Consider the following 22,342-nt stretch of genomic DNA (forward strand, 5'->3'; position numbering starts at 1 on the left):
GATATTAAAAGGAAAAATACGGTTTCCTCCGTTGCCTTTCTGAAATAATTGTCTGAATGCTGTCTTGTTATTGAAATATTCACAAATTTTGATATAGCACAACGTACTCGTTTTTTTTTTTTTTTTTTGTTCTCTTTCAAGTTTCCTACTTTCTATGTCAACTGATCAAGAGAAAATGATGGCGTCATTATTTTCTCTTGACCTGATCGAAAATGTTTGCTTGGTCCCAAACTACTCTACCGTCGTCGAAACATGCTCGTCCCTAAATATCTTACATATCTTTCCAGCAATCCAAGGGAAAATACAAGAAAAAAAAGGGGGTTTGAATTCTAGGAATTAGGTTTCCTCATTCAACATTTTACATAAGAAGGTTTCACCCATCGGTTCGCGAGGCGCCAGATATGTAGGATTACAAATGTTTATCATTGTAAGCGCCTTTTGTAGATCTGAAATCTTTTTTTTTTTTTTTTTTTTTTATATTTTAGGCTAAAACGTATTTCGTGCACTCAAAACCAAACTCGTCTACCCAGCTACTTTCAGCCCAAAACTTATAAAATAGAGCTCGGTCACAACATCTAAAATGAATAATCTGGATAAAATGAATGATAGAAAGTTAAATTGCAATTTTTCTTAGGCAATGAGTATTTTAAACTTCACGTCGAAACCACATCTTCAAATATAAAAGGTCAGGCCCCTGCGGCAAAACCAATTCTAATAATTATTCAAGTAAAAGGTTTAAACACTTACCCATTTTATGATGTCAAAGGAAGTTTAGAAGCTGATCTTTTGCTTCATTGGTCAGTAAGGTATGCGCAAATAAACTACACTCTTGGCCAATATCAATCCCGTATGGGGTGTTATGATAACAACACAACTGTAGTTACGCCCTTTCAAAGTGACATTCCTCCAATTCAAAGCTAAGTTTCCTCCTTCAATAGTTTATATAGCAGAGGATCTAAAGTAAGTTTAGTGTGATCTTTCAACCGTTCGATCGGCAAGAAGTTGAACAACGTTTGACTTGAGTTTTCTACCATAATAAAAGGCTACCATTTTTGTACTGATATCGGTCTCTTCGAATTTGGATAAAAGCTACTGCTGTCATTTATCCCAAAATCTGTTAAAAGCAAAGCTTTTTGATCGCAATTCGGAATGAACGTCAGGGGTAAATTTTTTTCTGAATACAGTCATGATTAATGCAAGTAGACATGACCAGAGAAACGCTATCTCTGACCTTTCGTGACATAAAGGGATCAGAGTTTTTCCAAGGTCTGACATTTCGAGACATCCAGGCATCGGGAGTCTGAATTTTCGAGGTCTGACATTTGCTGCAGCGTCCGAAACAATCACGTATTTCATCTAGTGGTTGGGATGTGCAAGTTTTACAAAATAAACCTTAATCTCCGATTTAAGAGCAATTCTTGAGACTTTTTGATCCACTAATAAAACTTGACTCCTAATTCTAATTATTTCGGTGGCTTGGATTTCCTTGAGTGAAATTCGTTGAGTTATATTGGAAGATTGACATTAGATATTTCTAAAGACAATTTCACAACGATTGTGAGTTCTAGATCTCGGTCAAGAATTCTGTAATGGGATTATTATTGATTAGAATTAATAAAAAAAAGGTTGAAGGTAGAGAATCCGACTGTCATAGTGTGTTTCTATGGCCGACACCAGATATCTGACTTACCACTCCTAAAGTGCTTGATACACAAACTTCCATTAGCGAATCACAAATGATGATTGTTTTCACGATCAAAACTTGAGTTCGTTATCGTAATTTTCGCAAAGCATGCGTGATAATAACTAGGGCGGAAGATGCAAAGGGCGTTCGCATGAAGCTGAATGTTTTGTATTTCCAAGGTTAAGAGGGAAGAAAATTATGGTTGTTTTTTTGGCTCATTTAAAAGAGGAAAGCTTTGAAAATGAAGCAACAGGTGTTCATTCATTTTGTTTTTGTTTTTGTTTGTTTGTTTGTTTGTTTGCTGGGGAGGAGGGTGAGGAATAGAGCGCGTGTTCTGTTTCCGATGTGGCAGCCCAAGATTAAAAGTTCTCCATTAAAACTGCATCAAGACTCCTAGGCCGTTTTTCTTATTTAGAGCGTCAATGTAAGTTTAACCATTTCGTTAATTTTCTCAAGGATGAAGAACTCCTTTATCCAATCTGCCCAAAAACTCGAGGAGTAGTTTATGAAAGGTTGGAGGATGATCTACATAACACGCATGCGTCGCATTCCTGATCATATAAACCTTGCGATTGGGAACATGCCACAAGCTGTCTAGAGAAGAAGTGCTAAGCATTGTTGGATCTTTCTCCCCAAACAAAATCAGCATTGGGACCAAGAGTTTCTCATAGTCCTTGAGAAAGTATTGCGAGGTGCTGGAGGGAGCTACGGCAACGAGTCCCCGGAGGATGTTAGGGTACGCCATCAGTAAAGGCATGGCGTACTCTCCGCTTTTCGAAGGCGCAACTAAGACAGGTTGATGGAGATCCAACGCAGTGAATAAATTTGTCATATAGCCCAAAATATCATCCCGTGAATATGGAATATTTTCATTGTCCGAATTCCCGTGTCCTGGTAAATCCACAGCTAAAGCTCTATATCCTAATTCTGCTAGGATTTGAAATGTTCCAATATTGATCCAAATTGTCGAGGTCAGCCCCATACCGTGCAGGAAGAATACAGTGAATTTTTCATTATCCTGGTTTTTCGGCCGCACTTCCCTATAAAATGTTTTCCTCGCATTTGGTAAGATGCCCTCCCGGTAATCGACGATATCACTCGCAACTAACGCATTCTTTCTTCGAGGATCTGGTTTACTGTTGAATAATTGGATATGTCCAAGTTCGTGGTCTGAGAGTTTTCCCTTCATTGCGTCATTTCCCTCGCTAGATGAGAGACGATTTTCATCGCCTGAGACATCCATCCCGTCCACAGAATCTGTCTTAAAAAACTGTCTTGCAGCGGATAACGGATTCGGCGTGGAGTGAGTCTCTGCCATTCGTGTCAAATATTCATGGCTTCCATCCTCTCGTTTGTTGTTAGAATATTTCGCCAGGAGCGAGCCAACTCGACCCTTTATTTCCACCATCGGATTACGTCCTGTGTTGATGTAATACAAAACAAACACAAAAACGAGAGCAGACACCAAAACTGCCACGGCGATTTTTAGTTTCATCCTGGCCGTACGTCGAAATAAAATCATATTTGAATCCCCTTCTTCAGACTGCATATTAGTGATAATTATACGCAGGATAAGGCCTGTACTTAACTCGAGTAAGGGGCTTGTGTTGCCAAGATGCGCTGAATATACGAATAGCATTTGTCTGCTTTAGGCGAACTTGAATATTCATCTTACAGAGCTGTGGATAATATCTTGAAAATAGAAGGAAACTAAGCTTACTTCTCTTTTCCAAACGTAAAAACTATAATGGGAAAGAAAATGTGCAAAGTACAGAACGATAGAGATACTCCTCTCGTAAGGTTGTTTTTCAAAACCACATTGTCTTTGACAATTATGCGTTAGAGAAGAAATTATGCAATACGAAAGATCTAACTCTTCATTTACATTATTATTTATGTTGCCATTTCAGATTTAAAAAAATAATATCAGTACATACAATAGCTGATGTTCAATCAAATCAAAACACTCTATGAGTCCTTCGAATTTCAAAAATAAATTAAATTTTGGATTGAACCTTTTTCAAGAATTGGCGCTAGATTTTACGCTACTTGGCAACGGAAAACATCTGCCAAACACGATATTAATTTTGTATCGTCGATATCTCGTTCCAGACTTCCGGACTTTATTCCTGGCTTTTCCTTGTGGTTTGTAGCTTGCCCAAAGCGAAAGAAAGTACACACTGTACAATACAAGGCAAGCTCTTACGTTTGCTGGTTCGGAAGAAAAATCGCAATAACCAATATAAGACAACAATTTTATTTAAACTTTAATTTATTTACGAAAACTGGATTAAGCTGCAAAAATCACTTTAGAGTTTGGCAAACGTCTAAAAGACCTAGGAAATGTTATTCGAGTTATCTATACGAAGTACTTTCTCCTCATAATTCATCTTTAGGTCTTGTCATGGTTTTGACTTTGTCTACAGCTTTTTCCATGGATCTAACGACTGAAAATTAAATATGAACAGAGAAAATTAGTTTTCTAACTCATTCATTTTAATGATTAATGTCCTTTTTCTTGAAACTATCTTGAAGTTTGATTTGTTGGCGTTTCAAACAACAATTCTTAAAATTAACACATCTTTGAATGAAATCATTCGAGTCTTAATTTTGTATTATTCATAAATTTCCTGACGATTGCTTTGCGTTTTTACCGTAAAAAAGGTTTTATATACATGTAATTAACAGCCAAAATCGTAAAAAAAAGGTTTGTGCGCGCCAGTTTTCGAAGACATGACATACAATACGCAGCCTCTAGAAATTATCAAATTTTTCGGTATCGACTCAACTTATTTTTAAGTTACCATGTTCTCACCAAAGTTGCAGCTCCATTTTCTGCATATAAAACACAAACAACCCACAATTTTTCTATTCGCTCTGACAAAGGGCTAACGCCCGAAACGTGAGTTTAAAACTCTTCACGGTGGCCAATTTACGTCATCAAATCAGTTGATAAAACCAAATTATCTTGCTACCCCTCCCCTCCCCTCCCCTCCCCTCTCCCCCCTCCCCCCCGACATAGAACCACAGTTATTCTTTGGTTATTCCCCTTCATTTTTAAGTAATAACATCTTTACCTGAATGTGGTTCCCAGTAATAATATTTGCTTTCTTTGTATATAGTACCAGCGTTGACTATTTTCTCCATAACATTACCCAAAGGATCTAATCAAATTTAAATACAGTGTTAATTAACCTTTCGTTCAGTAATACCCCCCCTTAGATATCCATAAGATTGTGAATTAGACTAAAGAATTTGCTTTTTCGCCAGGCCAACGGCCTTTGGCTGATCAGCTTGGCTGCTCTAGAGGCCAGTTTGCAAAGTAATGTATTAGAGACATTACAGTGTATTTCGACCGAGTGTTGTTAAACCAAATCAAAAGTCAATCATGGCAGAAAAAAATCTCATAAACCTAAAAACGAGCAAATGTTGGAAGCGCGGGAAAGTACGAGTGACTAGGTAGGTATTAGTTTAGTTTTGCATTTTGATTAGCAAATCATAGGCTTTGGTGAAGTAACTTAATAAGATCGCGCACGAAGGCAATAGCCAATTGAAAATTAAACCACTTAGGGTAACTTCGAAGTTCATGTCATTACTTTCTGAAAGTGAAAGTGATTCAATGTATTTTTAGATAAAATAAATACTTACCTAACAATGATCTTCAACCGAGAAAGTGAATTACACTAAATACAGTTCAGAATTCATGTTTTTAGAATGTCTCTGAGATGAAAATTTAAATGCGGCTTTCACCGAGGTTCTCTCATAATCTAGTTATGGTAAGAAAAGGGTTAGGGAGAAGACTGCAGGGCAAAAAAGTAAAAAAAAATATATATCAAAGAAATTGTTTCTTATATTCTTTGAAGCGGAATAAAACTAGTACAAACCCATGAATAAGATCCTTGGAAAGTATGCTCCGTCGATATCAAACTTCTTTTGGTTGTTATCAAATTCGTCCTGAAAAAATCGATAAAAATCACATTGAAATATTCAGTGGACCTTGGCGAGTTTTTCTGGACCAATTACAGAACGAAATAAAGGGAAACCAAAGCAAACTCGGGTTACCGCGACACTCAACTTAAAATTGCTCCAAGCTACAAAAAGAGGAATTACAATTAAATGTTAATACAGAAATGATTTTATGTCCTCGGTGTTCAGTTTTTATAGCAATTTCCGATGACGCCAGGAATTACTCAAAGCTAGGGAAAGAAGCTCTTTGAAATAGGAAACTTATGTTGATTTACCTCTACGTTGACCATGACAAGTTCTGAGCTCAGGTCTTTTATCTTCTGGGATGCAGCAAATTTTGGTTTAAAAGCTGAAAAACGAGCGATATGAGAATTCAAAGAGTAAGTAAAATTCAATAAGTTTTAGCATTCAGTAAACAGTAAATTTATGCTTCCAACAGAATTTTAATGTAGGACAGCTCGTATAAAATATGTTTATCGCTCGCAATAATTTATTTTATTTATCAATTCTGATAGGTAAGTACAAATTTCTACTATTCAATCGTCATAATGTTGTTATAAAACCTGAAACATCGCCAAGATTGGCAAACTGAATGAGTTGATTTTTTTTAATGAATTAAGTACATATAAGTCTCCATCACATACCCTGACAGGCACTGCACCAGCTTTTATGAATAAACATCAGAATTGGCTTCCAGCTTTTAAAGAAAAAAAACATATTTTGATCATCATTAACAGTGAAAAAGAGATGATAATTGAAGATTGTATTACTCACTAAGCCCTTATTTCTTACTAATTTCCTCCTCAGCTGAATTTAAATCACCCCTGATTTGTCGATTTCGAACCTAGAGATCATTCTTAAAAAGTAACGGTTGCACTTTTAAACGCAGCGGGCAAATCATAAATTGAACACGCTTTATCATGCATTATTTCTATTTTATCCCTTAAGGAATCGGTGTGAAGACTGAATGATTTCGTAGTAAAACTAACAAAACTGTTACAAAGTTATTCACCTCTTTTTTGCTTCAACATAGGCATCTTCTAACTTCATCCAATTAATTTCTTTTCCTAAACCTGAGAATAAAATCACCAATTAATCATATTACATTAACAATTTTGCAGCCATAGTCAACATTCTCTGAAGAGCGAGAGTCAACCTACATCATGGCAGAATATCATTACTTAGGGACAAATAACAATTTAACACCAGCGGGGTGGGATGGGGGGAGGATCGGAGGATTTGAAGGGGATCAAACGACTTTCAGCAAGGAAAGGACGGAGAATCAGTCCTCACCAACAGAGTAAAAGGGGGAAGAAGACTATAGAAAATTTACTAATGCCAATAAACTGCCAAAGGAGGGATCGTAACAATATTAAATACAGAGCTTAACGAGGGGATCAGATTTTATCCTGACACAACTAAAACCTTATGACTCCCCCCCCCCCCCCCCCCCGCGACAAATAATGACCGAACCCTTATGATATAGAATAGTTTTGATCCCATCATGGTGTTTTTTTGATAGATTTCATGAAGATATTTTGAATTTATCCCGGTTTCTCCTGGACAATCATTGCAACCAGAAATAACTTTGCAAAAAACTTGAGATAAAATAAAGGCACTAACTGTGAAGATATTGGAAAGGATGAAAGAAAATATTTCTTATGGAGAACAGGAAGAGCATTATCTTACCTCTATCCAACGAAGGCGGCGGCTTGATAAGTTTCTTTAAAGCGGTTTTCATTGTATTTACCACTTCAGAAGAAAATTGAATAGTCGGTCAAAATGTTTGTTAATATTAAACGTGTGCTTTCTATCTATATTAGAAACAAAAAATACTATGCTTTGGATCTGGCTCAATGGATCTTCGTAGAAATATATGGATCATGAAAAATTTTCCTCTAATTCAATCCAAGTTCGTGATCAGCAATCCGAATGAATCTTCTATATCCTTAGCCAATCCCTTTTTTGTGTGTGTTTTTGTTTTTGTTATTGATTTTTTGTCATCTTGCCGAATAAATTTTTTGCCGTTATCCACAAGCTGAAGAAAATTTTGCACGTACGTGCTTTAAACTACAACGACTGACATCAGGATTTATTTGAAAAATGACACCCTATATCGTATAGCACATGATGACTATATTGTAATCGATACTTACATTCCTCGTCATCGTTGTAAAAGTACTTGAACTTTATGAACTCGAGGTCCATATTGTGAAGATCTCTTTGGACTTTACCCTCGTTATCTGTGTAAACAAACATATACAACGACTTTAGAATATGAGGCCTTCTCGTATAAATCTCATATTTTCATCATTGCACTAAGGGCAATTTTCAATTGAGCGCCAAAAGTAATCCGGGACTGCTTTGGTTTTGCTTTTCTTTACTATGTGACTGGTTCAGAAAACTCGTGCCACATTTTCAGCCAATCAGATGCGCTTGAGGTGGTTTGAGATCTCATAGGTCCCTAAAGGTATTTCCTTTCTTTTCATTGGCCGTTGCGATAACTTTGGTTTCGGTTTAACGACACTCACTTAAAAGCGTTTTATAGACCTTGTCATATAAACAAAGTAATTAGTACCCTCTCGGAAGGACTTACTCAGGAAAAAGATTCGAGGGAAGTATTTGCCATCCACATCAAACTGGTCATCCTTGGGTTCTTCGTCGTCCTACAAAAAGTGCAAAAGAAAAAGATGGTCGTATTCGAAGCAGTGGACACTGTGGGATAAAATCTAACATTTTAATTTCCTTGAGTTCCTATGTTCGTTGCTTCTCAAAAGGAACTCGACATACCAACAAAATTTGTGTTTAAACTTCATGTTCATTGCCAACAAATGAATGCCTTACCTCCACGTTGATCATGACGAATTTCTCGCTGAGTTCAGCAATTAGTTTAGATTCTGCTATGAATGGTTTCAAAGCTGAAATAAAAGCATTAAAATGATTATTCCTGAAGAGGGTAAGAGATAAGAGAACAAACAAGGCTTTGACTGGGTCATAATCAGTTCATAACTCATGCGCCATCAAGATCCAGTACACCTATTATACAATGGCGCATTAGGCGAAAGCGCCTCAATGACATGTAATCACCCCTGTTTGTATAGAAAAGAAATAATCAATGATAACCTGATGTGTCCATAAATTTTAGGAAAACCCGCCTGCCGTCTTAATTTCGCCAACCCCACCTCTAAACACTATAACGCAGACTCTAGCTTTTAAGCTTAAAATCTATTTTTAGCTCGATCTTTTCAGGTAAACTCCGCTTTGTAACATAATTCCTATCGAAACGTTGGCTCCCTCCTCAGGCATCGCTTAGTATTAGAAAGAAAAGAAGTAATTAAGAAGAGAAATGTAAAAGATAGTGCTTTTTCTACCTTTACAAGCGCCACACCACGACTTGTGTATGATAAGCATCACTGGTTTCTCACTGGTAAAAGAATCAAATCATGAATTGCAAGGTTTATCCACGATGTATGTACAAAAGACTCATAAAAGGATTAAGGTTAAGAAAATTGGAAGTAAATATACGTTTAGCTCGGCGAAGCTAAAATCAATGGGAATCCATCCAATCGAAAGCTTCAGCCCTTCTTCATTTTGCCTATTACCTTTTCTTTGCTTCTTCAAGACCTTTCTCCATTGGCATCCAGTTAATCTGCTTACCAAAGCCTGTCAATAAATGCAAATAAAACTGTTACAAGTGCGACAAGTAAAAGGAGGAATATGCTGTTAAGTTCATCCACTCGAAAAAAAATTGGATTTTGTTATCATATTTGTATCCATACCTCTGTCCAAACCTTCTGTTTCTGGTATCAGCTTTTTCATAGATTTGATGACTGCAGACAGATTAAAACAAGAAAAATGGTCACAGTGAATACAGATGGATAGAAGAAAATTGAGATCAACTCGCACAGAAAATTTTACTTGAAGCCAACCGTGACGACTTCGTAATTTTTAGCTTACCTGTATGTTTAATTCAAAATAGAATGCATTGACAGACCAAGTTTTTAAAAAGACTGCCTCAAGCCTGACGTGAACTGGAGTGAAAAGGGAAGTGATTTACTTACTTTCCTCAGCTGTCTTGTAAAAGTATTTTGTTTTGTCAAGAGAAGTGTCTTCATTATCAATTTCTTTCTTCAATTTTCCATCGGAATCTGTGAAAATGTAGAGTAGACCAAACAAATGATAGTTTAAAAATATATACGTATAAACACTATCATGAAGTGCATCACTCAAGTTTTCAACATTTAGTTGCATCACTGTTATTGAGAAAAAGGATAATTTTTGGCAAAATGAAGTGTAGTACTCAATGCCCGTATTGCTTTTCGGACTAGTTGAGGTTTTTGTAAGTTTTGTGATGGTGGGTTCAACTAAATACGCAAAAGGATGAAGGAGAAATGAACAAACACTTTCTGGCAATACACCAAAAAAAACATAAACAACAACACCAACAAGCACTTTGCAACACAAGGGTGCGTATATAAAGGTCAAAAACTGTTTCCTCCCCAATGGCCTTAGGAATGTAGATTGATATAAAACACCATAAACAACAACAATAATAATCAAAACACCATTACAATACGCATCTAAGAGAAATACATATAAGGAAACTAAAACGAAAGCAACTTTTTCTTCTAAAGGGGTTTCTGCGTGTTGAAGGTTTAAGGGTTTCTAATTTTCGCACCCTGTGTAAATACGAAATTAAAACCCTGTGATCTATGAATTTTTTTTTTTTTTTGGCTTTTCGCGATACGTGAACGTTTAAGTTTCTTATTCGATTTTTTGCGGTACGTTATTTCTACTTTTTGTTATGCGTGAAACGTGCGCAGGCGCAGGACTCCCATCCCTTCTCCTTTTAAGCCCACTCTAAGCGACAGTGCGCTTCCTTGTTATTTTTTTATGGCTATCATAACAACCCAGTCGACAGTGTTTGTGCGTCTTATATTTTTTATCTATCAACCTGTGACTACAAAATCACCGATGGCTCTCTATGGTGAAACTTCCAAGGAAACTTTAGCTTAATCAGCTTAATCATAGTAAATATGGTGGATAGATCAGAAAAAACTTGAAATTTTTGTTACCCAAGAATACAATTCTCGGAACGTAAGATCCATCAGCGTCATATTTTCCATCCTTGGGGATTTCGTCGTCCTGAAAAAAATGCTCAATGATTCAGTATCGTAAATAGAATATACCACACAAGTGAATTGAACTTTTCGCGCGCGCTGATTGGGTAGTTCGGAAGTGAATAACAAGCACTATTCACCTCCGAACAGGAGTTGAGACAAAATCATCAAGGTTTAATTTGTGACCATCTTCCGGTATAATGAAAGAAATAGACTAATTTTTTTGGAATTTATGTGGTATATGTTAAAAGTGCCTGAAAATGGCCCTTTACATCGCACCACTCTCGCATCATGTCATCATGGCCCTTGAAATAAAATAATGCATACAGTGAAACCTTTAAAAATATATATCAATCTTTTTGATTCCATAATATTCAATTACAACTTTTACCTCAAGGTTGACCAACAAAAAGTTTTTGCTTAGCTCAGCGATTTCCTTGGATTCAGCAATTTTTGGTTTGAGATCTGAAAATGGATAAATGCCATGGAAGAGGTAAGCCGTGAGATAAATGATTCGCATGGCATCCAAGAATGAACTTAAAAGAATTCCACAAAATTTAACACCTAATGTTTCTCTCGCAAACAGAACTGACCTTGACTAATCTGACACCAGCTTTTATGTAAAACCATCATGATTGGCTTTTTGCTGAAAATGGAAGCAGGCAAAGAATATACGAAAACAGAAAAGACGCAGTAAATAAATTAAGATTGTTACGTACCAGTCATTATTTAGTGCCTGAGGGGGGGAGGTGTTGGAGTGTGTTGGAGTGTGGTTTTATCACGATAAAATCTACTTGATCCCCCACGAGGCTCTGGAGTAATTTTATCCCCCCTACCCTCCCCCCCGAAGGTTTTGATAGAATATAAGGTTTAAAAAATAGATTCGTCAGAGCAATTTTCTTTCGATAACAGAAGCTTAGCCATTCAAGCGGAGATATTTTTTTCGTAGGATAAAAATGTAAAAATTTCCATCTACGATGACATAAGATGCCTATCTTGTTCTTTGTTCGACCAAGAGTCCCTCGGTTTCAAACTAAGTTAAAAACATTGGGTTTAAGATGAAAATCTAATTTGTAAGATTACTGAACTTACGATACTTTAGCTTCTTTTAGAACATGATCAAGCTTCATCCACTTTAAATGAGCACCAAAACCTAGAAAAAGACAATACTTAATGGAATATTGGTGGAACAACGTCATTGCAGAAAATATCGAATGCGTTTCACATAGGGTGTGGAAATCTTGGAGACTATGCTGCATAATAATGGCTTGAGTAACTTCATGATAAACAAATTGGTGTTTTCGTAGATGTGTTGTCTGCTAGGCAGTTTAGGTATATTATTGTATTTACTGTATAAAATACTTAACAAAATTTCCCTCGTAACAAAGAAATGTTTGACGAACAGAAACTTGGTCGTAGGGAAAGTTAAGGATATCAATTTTCTGATCATGCTGCGAAGGACGAGAAATAAAGCCCTGATTTGTGTCATTGCTCATTAAAATTAAAATTGGCGTTAAATAATTTCGTGTATTACCTCTGTCTGGGCTAATTCCTGCTCTCATTTCTCTCCCGAGAACTTTCTTCATCATGTCAGCGACTAAATATCAGCAACGACAGAACATAAATTGCATGAAAATGTCAGTGTCGCATATAATTCCAAACAAAAACCTCTTAACAAAGATCAGAAGATTAGAAATTTCCCTTTACTCCTCATACAAGATGAAAGCAAGAAGATGGAAAATAAACGCTTGTGTATAATCTCTTGATCCTAACTGCGGACATCGCTCCTGAAACATGCATCTTGCCCAACACATGCGGTAACGTTTGAGTTAGAGATTATCAGCAGTTATGACATGACTTTGAGTCATATAAGTGTGCACAGAAATAAGTCAGTTGTTTTGGCTTGCAAAGAATTGATTGGTGTTTTTAATTGAAAATTATCAGATGTAAGCCGTGTCTAGCTTGAAAAGTGATCATTCGTGGAATAAGAAGTTGTTTCACGAAATGAGGGTTTTAAAGTAAGTCAGTTTCGGAAGAGAGGGGAGCATGTAAAGATATCATTTTAGAGGGATTTTATCAATTAAAATAACAGAAGAATGTCTTACTTTCCTTGGGTTCTGCATAAGCATATTTGTAGTCCTTGAAAGACTTATCGGTGTTGTGAAATTCTTTCATAATCTCACGCGTGAAAGGATCTGAAAAACATCAAAAGTCAAACATGAGCGCGTGCGTCAGTTGTTTTACCAAGGTTTTACCGCCATTTCCGAAGCCCTTAGGAGAGCCTTCATAAAGGCCAAAAAATAAGACGATAATTTTTTTTCACCTACCCAGGAAGTACATTCTCGGGGCATAAGCGCCATCCACGTCAAAGGTGTCGGCCGTTTTTCCACTATCATCCTAGTGTCAAATAAAACGAATTAGGTGAATATTTTTGTCAAAGTAAAAAATGACCGCATGCGTTTCCATGGGAGAAACGTTTTTCCAATCCTTCTCGTTTAAATAATATTTCTTATTATTATTATTGTTGTTGTTTTTGTTGTTATCGTCGTTGTTGTTTGTAGAAAGTATTAACCAACCTATGCACAGCGGATTTAATTCAAATCACTTACTTCAATGTTAACCATAACAAACTGTTTGCTTAACTCCGCAACCTCATTAGACTTAGCAAACTTCTTCTTCAAAGCTTTGAAATAAAAATAAAAATCGTCTTTAAAAAGGAATGCGAAAGAAACAGATCATATAGCTTAATGTGATGAAAAAGAATAACAATACTTGGTTTTGACGAGAATTACAAGACGTTCTGCTGTTTTGTTGCAAATGCTTCGTACCTTTGCATGCTCCACACCATGATTTGTGAATTATCAACATCAATGGCTTCTTTCTGCAGATTTCACGAAATGATTTGTATTTAGGGATCAGTCTTCATTAAACGGCTGAAGAGGGTGGGTGTTAGAGATTTTGGGGGGGTATCACATACTTTTCAGGGGTAAACGGAGGGGAATAAAATATAAATCATTTTCACTTACTCTTCTTTTGCTTTTTCGAAACCCTCTTCAATCGACGTCCATGCGATGTCTTCGCCCCATCCTGCAAAAGATTACAAAACGAGTCAGCACTGAACAGGAGTTGACGATTTCATGGTGACGTATCGAGGAGTGTAGTGGACTCAGCTATTTGCGCCAACACGACTTGCTTTACTGTGAATTCTGTCGCCTTCTCTTTCTTTCTAGCGATCCTGCGCACTAGCCAACAGTTTCTCTTGGAACAGGAGTCTCGTTCCACTCGTTTATGCTGTTCCGAAGAAGGTCGATTCTTGGCCTTTACAAGCTAGTTTGTCTGGGTTTTTATAGACTCGTTATATGTTTGTTGACCTTATCACACTATTTTCGTTGTTCCTAAGTTTACGAAAGGTTAAACGGAGGACATTGTGGCGAGGTTAAAGCACTGTTCTAACCGTTCAGTTTAGCTGAGTGTCAGGATCTTAAGGAACACTTAGCCACGGTAACAGGTATTGTTATTTAGCAAAGAAATGGAGGAAGTGATCAGGCTGCATAGATATTCAAATGTAACTTGCTTAAATTTTTTCATCAATAGCGAAAGTTTTTAAGATTCTCAACCGAAAGCCGCAAGCAGCGACTCTTCCATCTTTCAATTAGCAATATGGTTCCTGTTCATAAAGAAGTAACAGCGACAATTTTTCAGCCTTACTTACCGTGATCAGATACTGCCTTTGGTTGATCCTCAATTTTCAAAGCTTTTTTCATCGCTGTCAATACTGAAAGACGGTACGAACGAAAATGATCATTCTTTATATATCATTGAGAATATAAAGAAACATTTTGGATCAAATAGATTTTCCTACAAAGAATCTTAACTAAATCTTATACATACATTCTTCTCCATCCTGGTAGTAGTATTTCACGTGTTTATGTTTGGTTCCCTCGTTCCATATGTCTTTTTGCACTTTACCATTAGGATCTGATGAAACGCAAATTTCAAAGGCCGAATCTCAGGGATTTAGATGTGAGAAAGTAAAAGAATTGTTTCCTGTTAAGGTAAAAATCTCATATCCCCGCATTTATTAGTATCCACCTGGAGCTTATCTTGGTTTAATAGCATGAAGAGACTAGGAGTATTACTATTCTCAAGCTTGCCTTATTCGCTGATACCAATTTATACTCCTGGGTGGAGAAAGCCACTGTGAAAGTAAAATGTTCCACCCCAAAAAAATACACTGACTGACAAATCAAAAAGTCAAGCTGACCCAGCCCACTCTCGACTCAGAGTCCAGCGCTTTAATCACTGAGCCACCGCCTCTCCCACTTCCGTAATTGAATGTTTTAAGCTAAATTAAGTACATTGATATTACCTAAGAAGAAAATCCTCGGCACATATTTCCCGTCAACATCAAATTGCTCTCCTTGCGGTTCCTCGTTATCATCGGTGTTGACCATCACGAATTTTTTGCTGAGCTCACCAAACTCTCTGTGCTTTGCCAGCTTCGGTTTCAAGGCTGAAATAACAATATTTTCAAATAATCTTCCAAACGCCTTCGAATTTACGTGGCTATAACCATTTCATATTCATCGCTCGTGATTGGAATAATTATATTTTTTCAAAACAAAAGCTTAACGCAAGATCTTAAAATCTATCATTAAAAGTGGGGGAAAAATTTTCTGTATATTTTACGTTGTTTAATTTATGGTTTATAAGCTGAGATACTGCATAAAACCTGTAAACTAATCAACGTCAAACAGGACTCGGAGAGAATGAAGATTTAGATATATGAAAATTCACATATTTGCACTGCGGTTGAAAGATGAAATTAGAAGATCCTCGCAGCTAAGAACACTACTGAAACTAGTAGTTGTAAGTAGGACCTGAAAAAAATATCAGGCCCGTACGGGATTTGAACCCATGACCTCTGCGATACCGGTGCAGCGCTCTACCAATTGAGCTAACAAGCCAACTGGGAGCTGGTCAATGAATTGGGTACAAATAAACATCCGAGTGAATGAAGATTCAGATATATGAAAATTCACATATTTGCACTGCGGTGGAAAGATGAACAGATGAACGGAGAGTTACAAGGAAAAATATGAACAAGCCAAAAAAACATGTGGCTTTTATTGAATAATAGTATGAATGATTTTTTAGCTATTTGCGGAGATAAAAGCAGAAAGGAAGCATTAAAATACCTTTGCATGAGCTGCACCAGGATTTGTGTATAATCAGAAGCATATGCTTATTACTGCAGAGATAAGACAAGGTTGATTCAGTTAACTCCTATACAAATACAAGTATATCATTGTGAAGCAAAAAGATGAATAACTGTCAATCATCTTAGAACCCGCGGTGAAGTAGCCCCCTTCGGCTCCATCTTTTGTGGCGTCATGCGACGGTCCCTAAGCAACGACACAAGGGAGACAAGCCCGGAAGTTTCTGGAAACTGAAGATATATTTGTTGGGAAGATCGATACATGACTCTACATCCTGGCCTCAACAAGAAATTTGACATATTCAACAGTATTCCATGGCAATTGTGGTAAATTTTGAGTTTTTTTTCGTCGTTCTTTGTTTATTTTCTCTCTTTCTTTATTTTCTCTATTTCTGTTCGTTTTGTACCATAGAACTCTTAAGTTTCGCCATTGTTCTTTCGTTTTCCCCTTTTCCTTTCCAATCGAAAGCTGATTGTCATTCTATTCTACTAAACTTTCGGGGATTAAGCGATTCAGTGACGTGAACAACGGTGGAAAAAGCCACAAACCTTTCCTTTGCTTCCTTTAAACCCTTCTCGTACGGCACCCATTTAATATGATCACCAAAACCTGATAACATAAAAAACAATTAGGCCATAACTTTAATTAAAGAACTGTTTGAAGCCATACCACAAAAATAGAAGTGGGAAAGCGTGAGATGAGTACCTCTGGACAACTTTTCTTTAGGTTTCCACCATGGGTCTTTCTCTTCTACGTCCTCTCCTTTTTTGTCTTCTGTTTTTTCTAGAGTATACAAGAAGAAAAGACCAAGTTAAGTTGAAAATGATAAATTGACCAATCGTTTATAAGCTTGCCATGCGTACAATAATATTGTCATACTAAATTTCTTGGATATGATAATATGATATAGCAATATTTCCATATATTAAAGTACTCTGAAGCCAGGGGAACTCACTAATTATTACCTGAACATCAAATGGCATGAGATGGTCATTGCTTGTGCAAGTTCAAACCTTATCACAGCTATGAACTTCATACATTGGATATAATCCTATGCACAAATCATTTTGATGATAAGAATTAATTTGTTTCTTACCTAAACCTCCAGTTTCCTTCATTTTAAGAGCCCTTTTCATCCCACTTATTACTGCAACGAAGAGAAAAAAGGTGTCTCTGCTTTTGTCTCCTTGTTCTTAGTTATGATTTGCCGATCAAGTGCGTTAACCCGCGTCATCTTTAGAATTCTCGAATCTAAAACATAACTGCCCATAAAGCGTGAAACGCTTCCAAAAGGCTAAAACCTTTGCTTGAAGTAGCTCTATGTTAAGAGTGTAGACAGCAGAAAGATTAGTAACTACAACCACAACGAGGAAGAGACTCAGGCTAAAACAACAAACATACGTTCTTGAGGACCACTGTAATAATATTTGACGTGAGGATGTTTAGTGCCTTCATTCCAAATATCATCAACTACTTTTCCTTCGGGATCTGCAAGGTAAATTATAGAGAAAAGGAAAAAAATTTAAAGCATGATCTAGCCTTCCCAGAATCCAACTATTAGTTGTGGAATGATTTGTTTGCTCAGAATCTGCTTTTATTTAGGTTTCTACTGGCTGTTAAATGTTCGCTATAGAATAACGAAGGAGTTAAATCGGTTTTCCGTAATTTTTTGATATTTCGAATGGTTGGTTAAACTAGCTAACGCATTTTACGTGAATGGACATGCAAGAAACTTCACGTTAATTAAGAAATGAGATACATTATGAAGAACAGAAACAATTGGGCTGTTAAGGGGCTAAATTGGAACTACAACCAAGCAGTATCAAGCTATTCCCGCACATTAAAGGCGTGATTGACTGATTATATGTATATCAAATTGTTACTTCCTTTCCTTTTTCATGAAAAGCTAAAAACTGCTGAAAAACAGGTGGACTTTTTAACACCAGTGAAATCACTTACTCAGAAAAAGAACTCTTGGGATGTACTCGCCATCAACCACAAACTGGCTTCCCTTCGGCTCTTCTTCGTCTTCTGTATTTACCATCACAAAATGCCTGCTCATTTCTGCAAACTCCTTTGAGTCAGCAAGTTTTGGTTTCAGGGCTGCGAAGATTTAAATAAGAGGTTTTATTAATCCTCCCTCTCCAAGGATATAATAAAATGAGATCAGATTGTGGATGCGCTTAGCTCGAAATGAATTACCTTTACACGAACCACACCAAGTCTTGTGAATAAGAAGCAACATCCACTTGCCACTGCAAAAAAAAAAGGAACTTAAGTTCTCCCAAAGTAAACATTGATGAAAGGAAAATGGACGTAGTTCAAGAATACGTATTTACCTCTGTTTAATTTGTTTTAATCCATCTTCGAACGTCACCCAGTCTATACGGTCTCCAAAACCTGTGCGACCGAAGGGAGAAATTTTATCGCAAACTCAGCTATTGTTGTATTCCTTATCAATTGCATTAGGCCAATTCTCACTCTGGCATTGAAAAAAATATTACCCCTAGTTGCATTGTCCATGTACTGTACTTAACCCTGTGACTGGTTGAGAAAACTCGCGCCGCATTCCCTCTCAACCAATCACCACTAATAGCAACTTTTTCATTTACGGTTTTGCGCGCTTCCAGAAATTTGTTTGTTTTAATTCGATTTCCCTTCGCCCTCTTGTGATTTTGGCCTTTGTTTTCATTGATCTTATAGCCAGCTTTACCAGTTTTGACCAAATAAACTTAATAGAAGTGTGCTAAAGTATTTATCAGCAGCAGATGTCGACGTTCTTCTTACCTCTTGCGAGAGGATTGCTTTTTACGGCTGGTTCTTCAATTTCTTTCAGTATATCGCTCCCTTTGGTCTTTTTCAGGACTGACTTCATACTGTCAATAACTGTGAAAGACAAACCAAACAAACAAACAGTCAAGTTCCCATATTGACAATGATCAGTTCCCCACGTTTTTTTATTCACTTACTCTCAGAGGTTTTCCCATAGTAGTACTTAGTGTCTTTGTGTTTCCCGTTTTCATTGTAAAATTCTTTCATGACCTCTCCTTCTGCAGCTGAAAAACAAAGACAGAATTTTAAATCATTGCACTCAGCTGCACTAATTTTAAGTTGTGAGGATAGAATCGGAAAAAGAACCAGACAAGCTTTGAATCAAAACCCACCCAATCAAATTTCACCCCTATAAGGTCATTTTCGATTGAATGTCCAAAGTAATCAGGGATTGCCCTAGTTCTTCTTAATTTTGCTATATGATTGGTCCCGAAAACTTGCGTCGTCCTCTCAACCAATCAGATGTAAAACTAAAAACAATTGCGACTTTTTCATTCGCGTTTTCCTGCGCTTCAAGCAGTTTGCCTATTTTGATTATGATCTCTCATTGGCTTATGACGATGTAAACCTCTTTCTGATTGGTCGCTGAGAAAACTGCTCTATGTTTCTAGAAACTAACATAAAGCTTACACAAAAACAAGATCCTAGGAATATATCTTCCATCTGGGCGGTACTTTTCCTCCTTTGGCTCCTCTTCATCCTACAGCAAAAATCAACTATTTGTTAGTGAAAGATCGTGTGAATTAAAGACATACAGAATACATCAACGTATAATTTATATATATATATATATATATATATGGGCCTGAAAGTGCCCCTAATTATTCACATTTAGGAATAGATTCACAATGACAGTTGAAATCATCACCAACTTGTTATTCTATAGATCAGTGTTTTTTCTAACTTGATGACTGCAAATTTTAAAAAATGGGAATGAGTGGCTTTTACTGAGCCAGAATAAGATGTTTCTTAGAGGTTTAGAGTAACTATGGTTACCGTAGCTTTTTCCGTTGACAAAATTACCATAAATTGTTTATTTAATGTCAGCCACATTTGGATTTTGGAGTCTGTCATTATCAATCCATCAAATAATGGGTTTCAAGAAACAGGGAGATCGTTTCAAAGCTTTTCAAGTCCCCTTCAAATTCTTTGCAATTTTTTTCAGGTCTCTCGAGCTTACCTCTACATTAACCATCACAAAATGTTTACTCAGATCTGCTATTTCTTGAGAATTCGCGAAGTCGGGCTTCAACGCTGCGAAGAAGAAACTTATGTTGGACTGTAAAGGTTTACCAATTGCAACTTGATCAACTCCCGCGCCATTGTAAGGCACTAGGAGTCTGATCAGGAACTTTTATTCACTCTTTGAGTCTGTCTCTCTCTCTCTAATTCAGCCTGAAGTAAATGCTCTGAAATATCCTATCGGTAGGCATGTTTGAAGTTACGCTACAACTGACCGAGCTAGAGTAAACGTATTTTGAGAACGCTAACCCAAAAAATTTCACGAGACATTCGAAATGACAACGAAATACTTGAAAAACAACCAATCTTCTAGAGAAAAAAACTCAGCAAAATTTCCCGTTGAGGACTTTCACCAAGGTCAAGGAGAAACCCAAACAGGACTAGCGATGACGATTATCGTACTAGAATTACTAGAAGCCCTATTACAACGGTCAAGGACTCATCACTCAAAAGGTAAAATTAAATGTGTGGTCTTGCAGCGCATAACTTGCAAACCAACGCTCGCAAGACTCGCGCATGGACTGCAAGATAATCAAACAGGCCTAAACGTTTACCAAACACTTAGCCAGAGCATTCCTAATTTTAGTAATTCATATCACATAACAAAAGCAAATCAGAAATATTTGGAAAAATTAGCACGGTGTTTTTATTATTTCCATGATTACCTATCCGAAAAGAAATATATTTCCATTCGATGAAGAGTTTAAATCATATTTTCGCTTCACCTTATTTTTGTAATTCAGCAACAAAGTAGAGAGAATATTTTACCTTTACAGGCTCCACACCAGGTCTTGTAAATCAACAGCATTAGTGGCTTATCACTGTGAAAGGAGGAATTGTATTTTTCAAGTTTTTTGTGATTTAGTGTAAGGAAAGCGTGGTAACCTAAGAAAATTGGAAAGTTACAATTACACATGACCGACGTAAGCCGCATCGATAGAAGGTAGATGTGAGCAAGTAGTGTATCAGAGCATCCCTATACGTTTATCATAACAATGTATCGGCCTTTTAGATCTGAGTTTGAAATGGAGCCTCTCTTCGCCAAAACAAGTTTTGGAATATTTTCGATTTGAAGAAATGACTATGGCACAATCTAAGAGAAACGACTTGCAAAAGACTTTTTCTTCCCGATTATAGCCATTGTTATTCTATGATCTACAGTATAGATAATGGAACAACCTGTCCTCGCAAAATGTCGCAAGCCAAAAGTTGACATCTACAGCTCTTGCTTGACTAAATAAAGAATTCGTTGTGTTTATAAATCATAAAACAACTATCAAACAGAGAGTTTCTCTTTTACTCCATGTCAGCTACTAACAGTGAATCAATCAAATAGAAGCGTACTTGCACATGAAAACTTGTCGTAACCGTAACTGAAGTTGTTGAGTTCTTTCGCCAGACTCTATATAATGTAGCTTTATTACGATTTAATACCACGTGACTAAGGACATCTCCTATTCTCTGAGTTCCACTGACTTCAATTTTAATTCCTTCTAACTTAAAAACAGACTTTGTGATGAGAATAAACAGAGACTAGGGACTGATTTTCATAAAGCTCAAATAAAGTTGTTAGCTAATTCATTTAGACCAAATGCAAATTTTCCTTAATTGAAATCTCACCACGGATTTGATAGAATGCTCCTATGTATGTTTCGAATTTCGATATACACATCAACTATCCGATATACTTTTCGAAAGTAGATGTAAAACATAGGAATCTGAGTGCTTCGTTTTCATTCATACGGTAATTGTTTCATGATCGATTTGCAACATTTCTACTGATCAGAAAGAGCTCCCCTCAAAACACATTTTGTTTAATTCTTCACTCCAATCTTTTTATTTCACTGATCATTAAAATAACTCAGTTATTTACCTCTTTTTCGCTGCTTTCGAACCATCTTCCAAAGTTTTCCATTCTATCTTTTCTCCCCAGCCTGAAAAATTCAAATTCAAGGCAGAGTCACTCAAAACATTCATTCTAACTGCTCTCAAAGAAGTGAAATCATAACGTGAATCTAAACATTCCATACCTCGATCAAGAGGTGACTCGGCTTCGAATTCACTGCATTTACATATAGCTAAATTGGAAAATAAAACTAGGGCTATAAGTTGCCTCATCTTCAAACTGCGTTCTTTTAAAGTTGAAGACTTCTTTCTTTTACTGTCTGTCTGCGTTTGCAAGAAATACTGTGCGGTGAAGACGATATTGTCTTTGTCCACCTGCTGAATTTCCTGGTTGGCCTATTGGACAATGCGACTTAAAGTATAGAAGATCGTAG

General features: G+C 36.7%; 1 protein-coding gene and 1 pseudogene across 2 annotated transcripts; both read right to left on the minus strand.

Annotated features, from left to right (window-relative positions):
- Positions 1 to 910: 910 nt before the first annotated feature.
- Positions 911 to 3,519, minus strand: LOC113670081 (putative protein-lysine deacylase ABHD14B pseudogene; annotated as a pseudogene). Its single transcript, XR_016183621.1, has one exon. The product of XR_016183621.1 is annotated as a putative protein-lysine deacylase ABHD14B pseudogene (transcript).
- A 410-nt stretch (positions 3,520 to 3,929) lies between these two features.
- Positions 3,930 to 22,323, minus strand: LOC113670028 (uncharacterized). The gene is made up of 42 exons (XM_027186109.2): positions 22,094 to 22,323; positions 21,937 to 21,997; positions 20,832 to 20,884; positions 20,002 to 20,075; positions 19,452 to 19,521; positions 18,959 to 19,045; positions 18,777 to 18,875; positions 18,329 to 18,389; positions 18,192 to 18,244; positions 17,949 to 18,092; positions 17,391 to 17,477; positions 17,086 to 17,136; positions 16,695 to 16,772; positions 16,538 to 16,598; positions 15,969 to 16,021; positions 15,140 to 15,283; positions 14,662 to 14,748; positions 14,483 to 14,545; positions 13,797 to 13,857; positions 13,599 to 13,651; positions 13,380 to 13,453; positions 13,098 to 13,167; positions 12,876 to 12,965; positions 12,305 to 12,367; positions 11,863 to 11,923; positions 11,364 to 11,416; positions 11,162 to 11,235; positions 10,726 to 10,795; positions 9,712 to 9,798; positions 9,430 to 9,480; positions 9,253 to 9,313; positions 9,022 to 9,074; positions 8,495 to 8,568; positions 8,247 to 8,316; positions 7,807 to 7,893; positions 7,340 to 7,402; positions 6,663 to 6,723; positions 6,295 to 6,347; positions 5,926 to 5,999; positions 5,569 to 5,638; positions 4,762 to 4,848; positions 3,930 to 4,131 (listed from the first exon to the last, which is right to left on the minus strand). The coding sequence occupies exons 1-42, from the start codon at positions 22,179 to 22,181 to the stop codon at positions 4,064 to 4,066; spliced, it is 3,042 nt and encodes a 1,013-aa protein (XP_027041910.2). The 5' UTR covers positions 22,182 to 22,323; the 3' UTR covers positions 3,930 to 4,063.
- Between the last annotated feature and the right edge of the window lie 19 nt (positions 22,324 to 22,342).

The sequence above is a fragment of the Pocillopora damicornis genome, chromosome 2 (genome assembly GCF_964200805.1).
Source record: "Pocillopora damicornis chromosome 2, jaPocDami1.2, whole genome shotgun sequence".
Classification (NCBI taxonomy): domain Eukaryota; kingdom Metazoa; phylum Cnidaria; class Anthozoa; order Scleractinia; family Pocilloporidae; genus Pocillopora; species Pocillopora damicornis.

What these genes read in the sequence shown, in the direction of transcription:
- LOC113670028 (XM_027186109.2), bottom strand. Translation starts at nt 22,181, where the DNA reads ATGAGGCAACTTATAGCCCTAGTTTTATTTTCCAATTTAGCTATATGT. An exon ending in TCCGAGAATTGTATTCTTGG is followed by an intron (nt 9,799 to 10,725) that starts GTAACAAAAATT and finishes ACATTTTCACAG; the next exon opens with ATTCCGATGGAAAATTGAAG. An exon ending in TATGTTGAAGCAAAAAAGAG is followed by an intron (nt 6,348 to 6,662) that starts GTGAATAACTTT and finishes TTTCTTTAAAAG; the next exon opens with CTGGAAGCCAATTCTGATGT.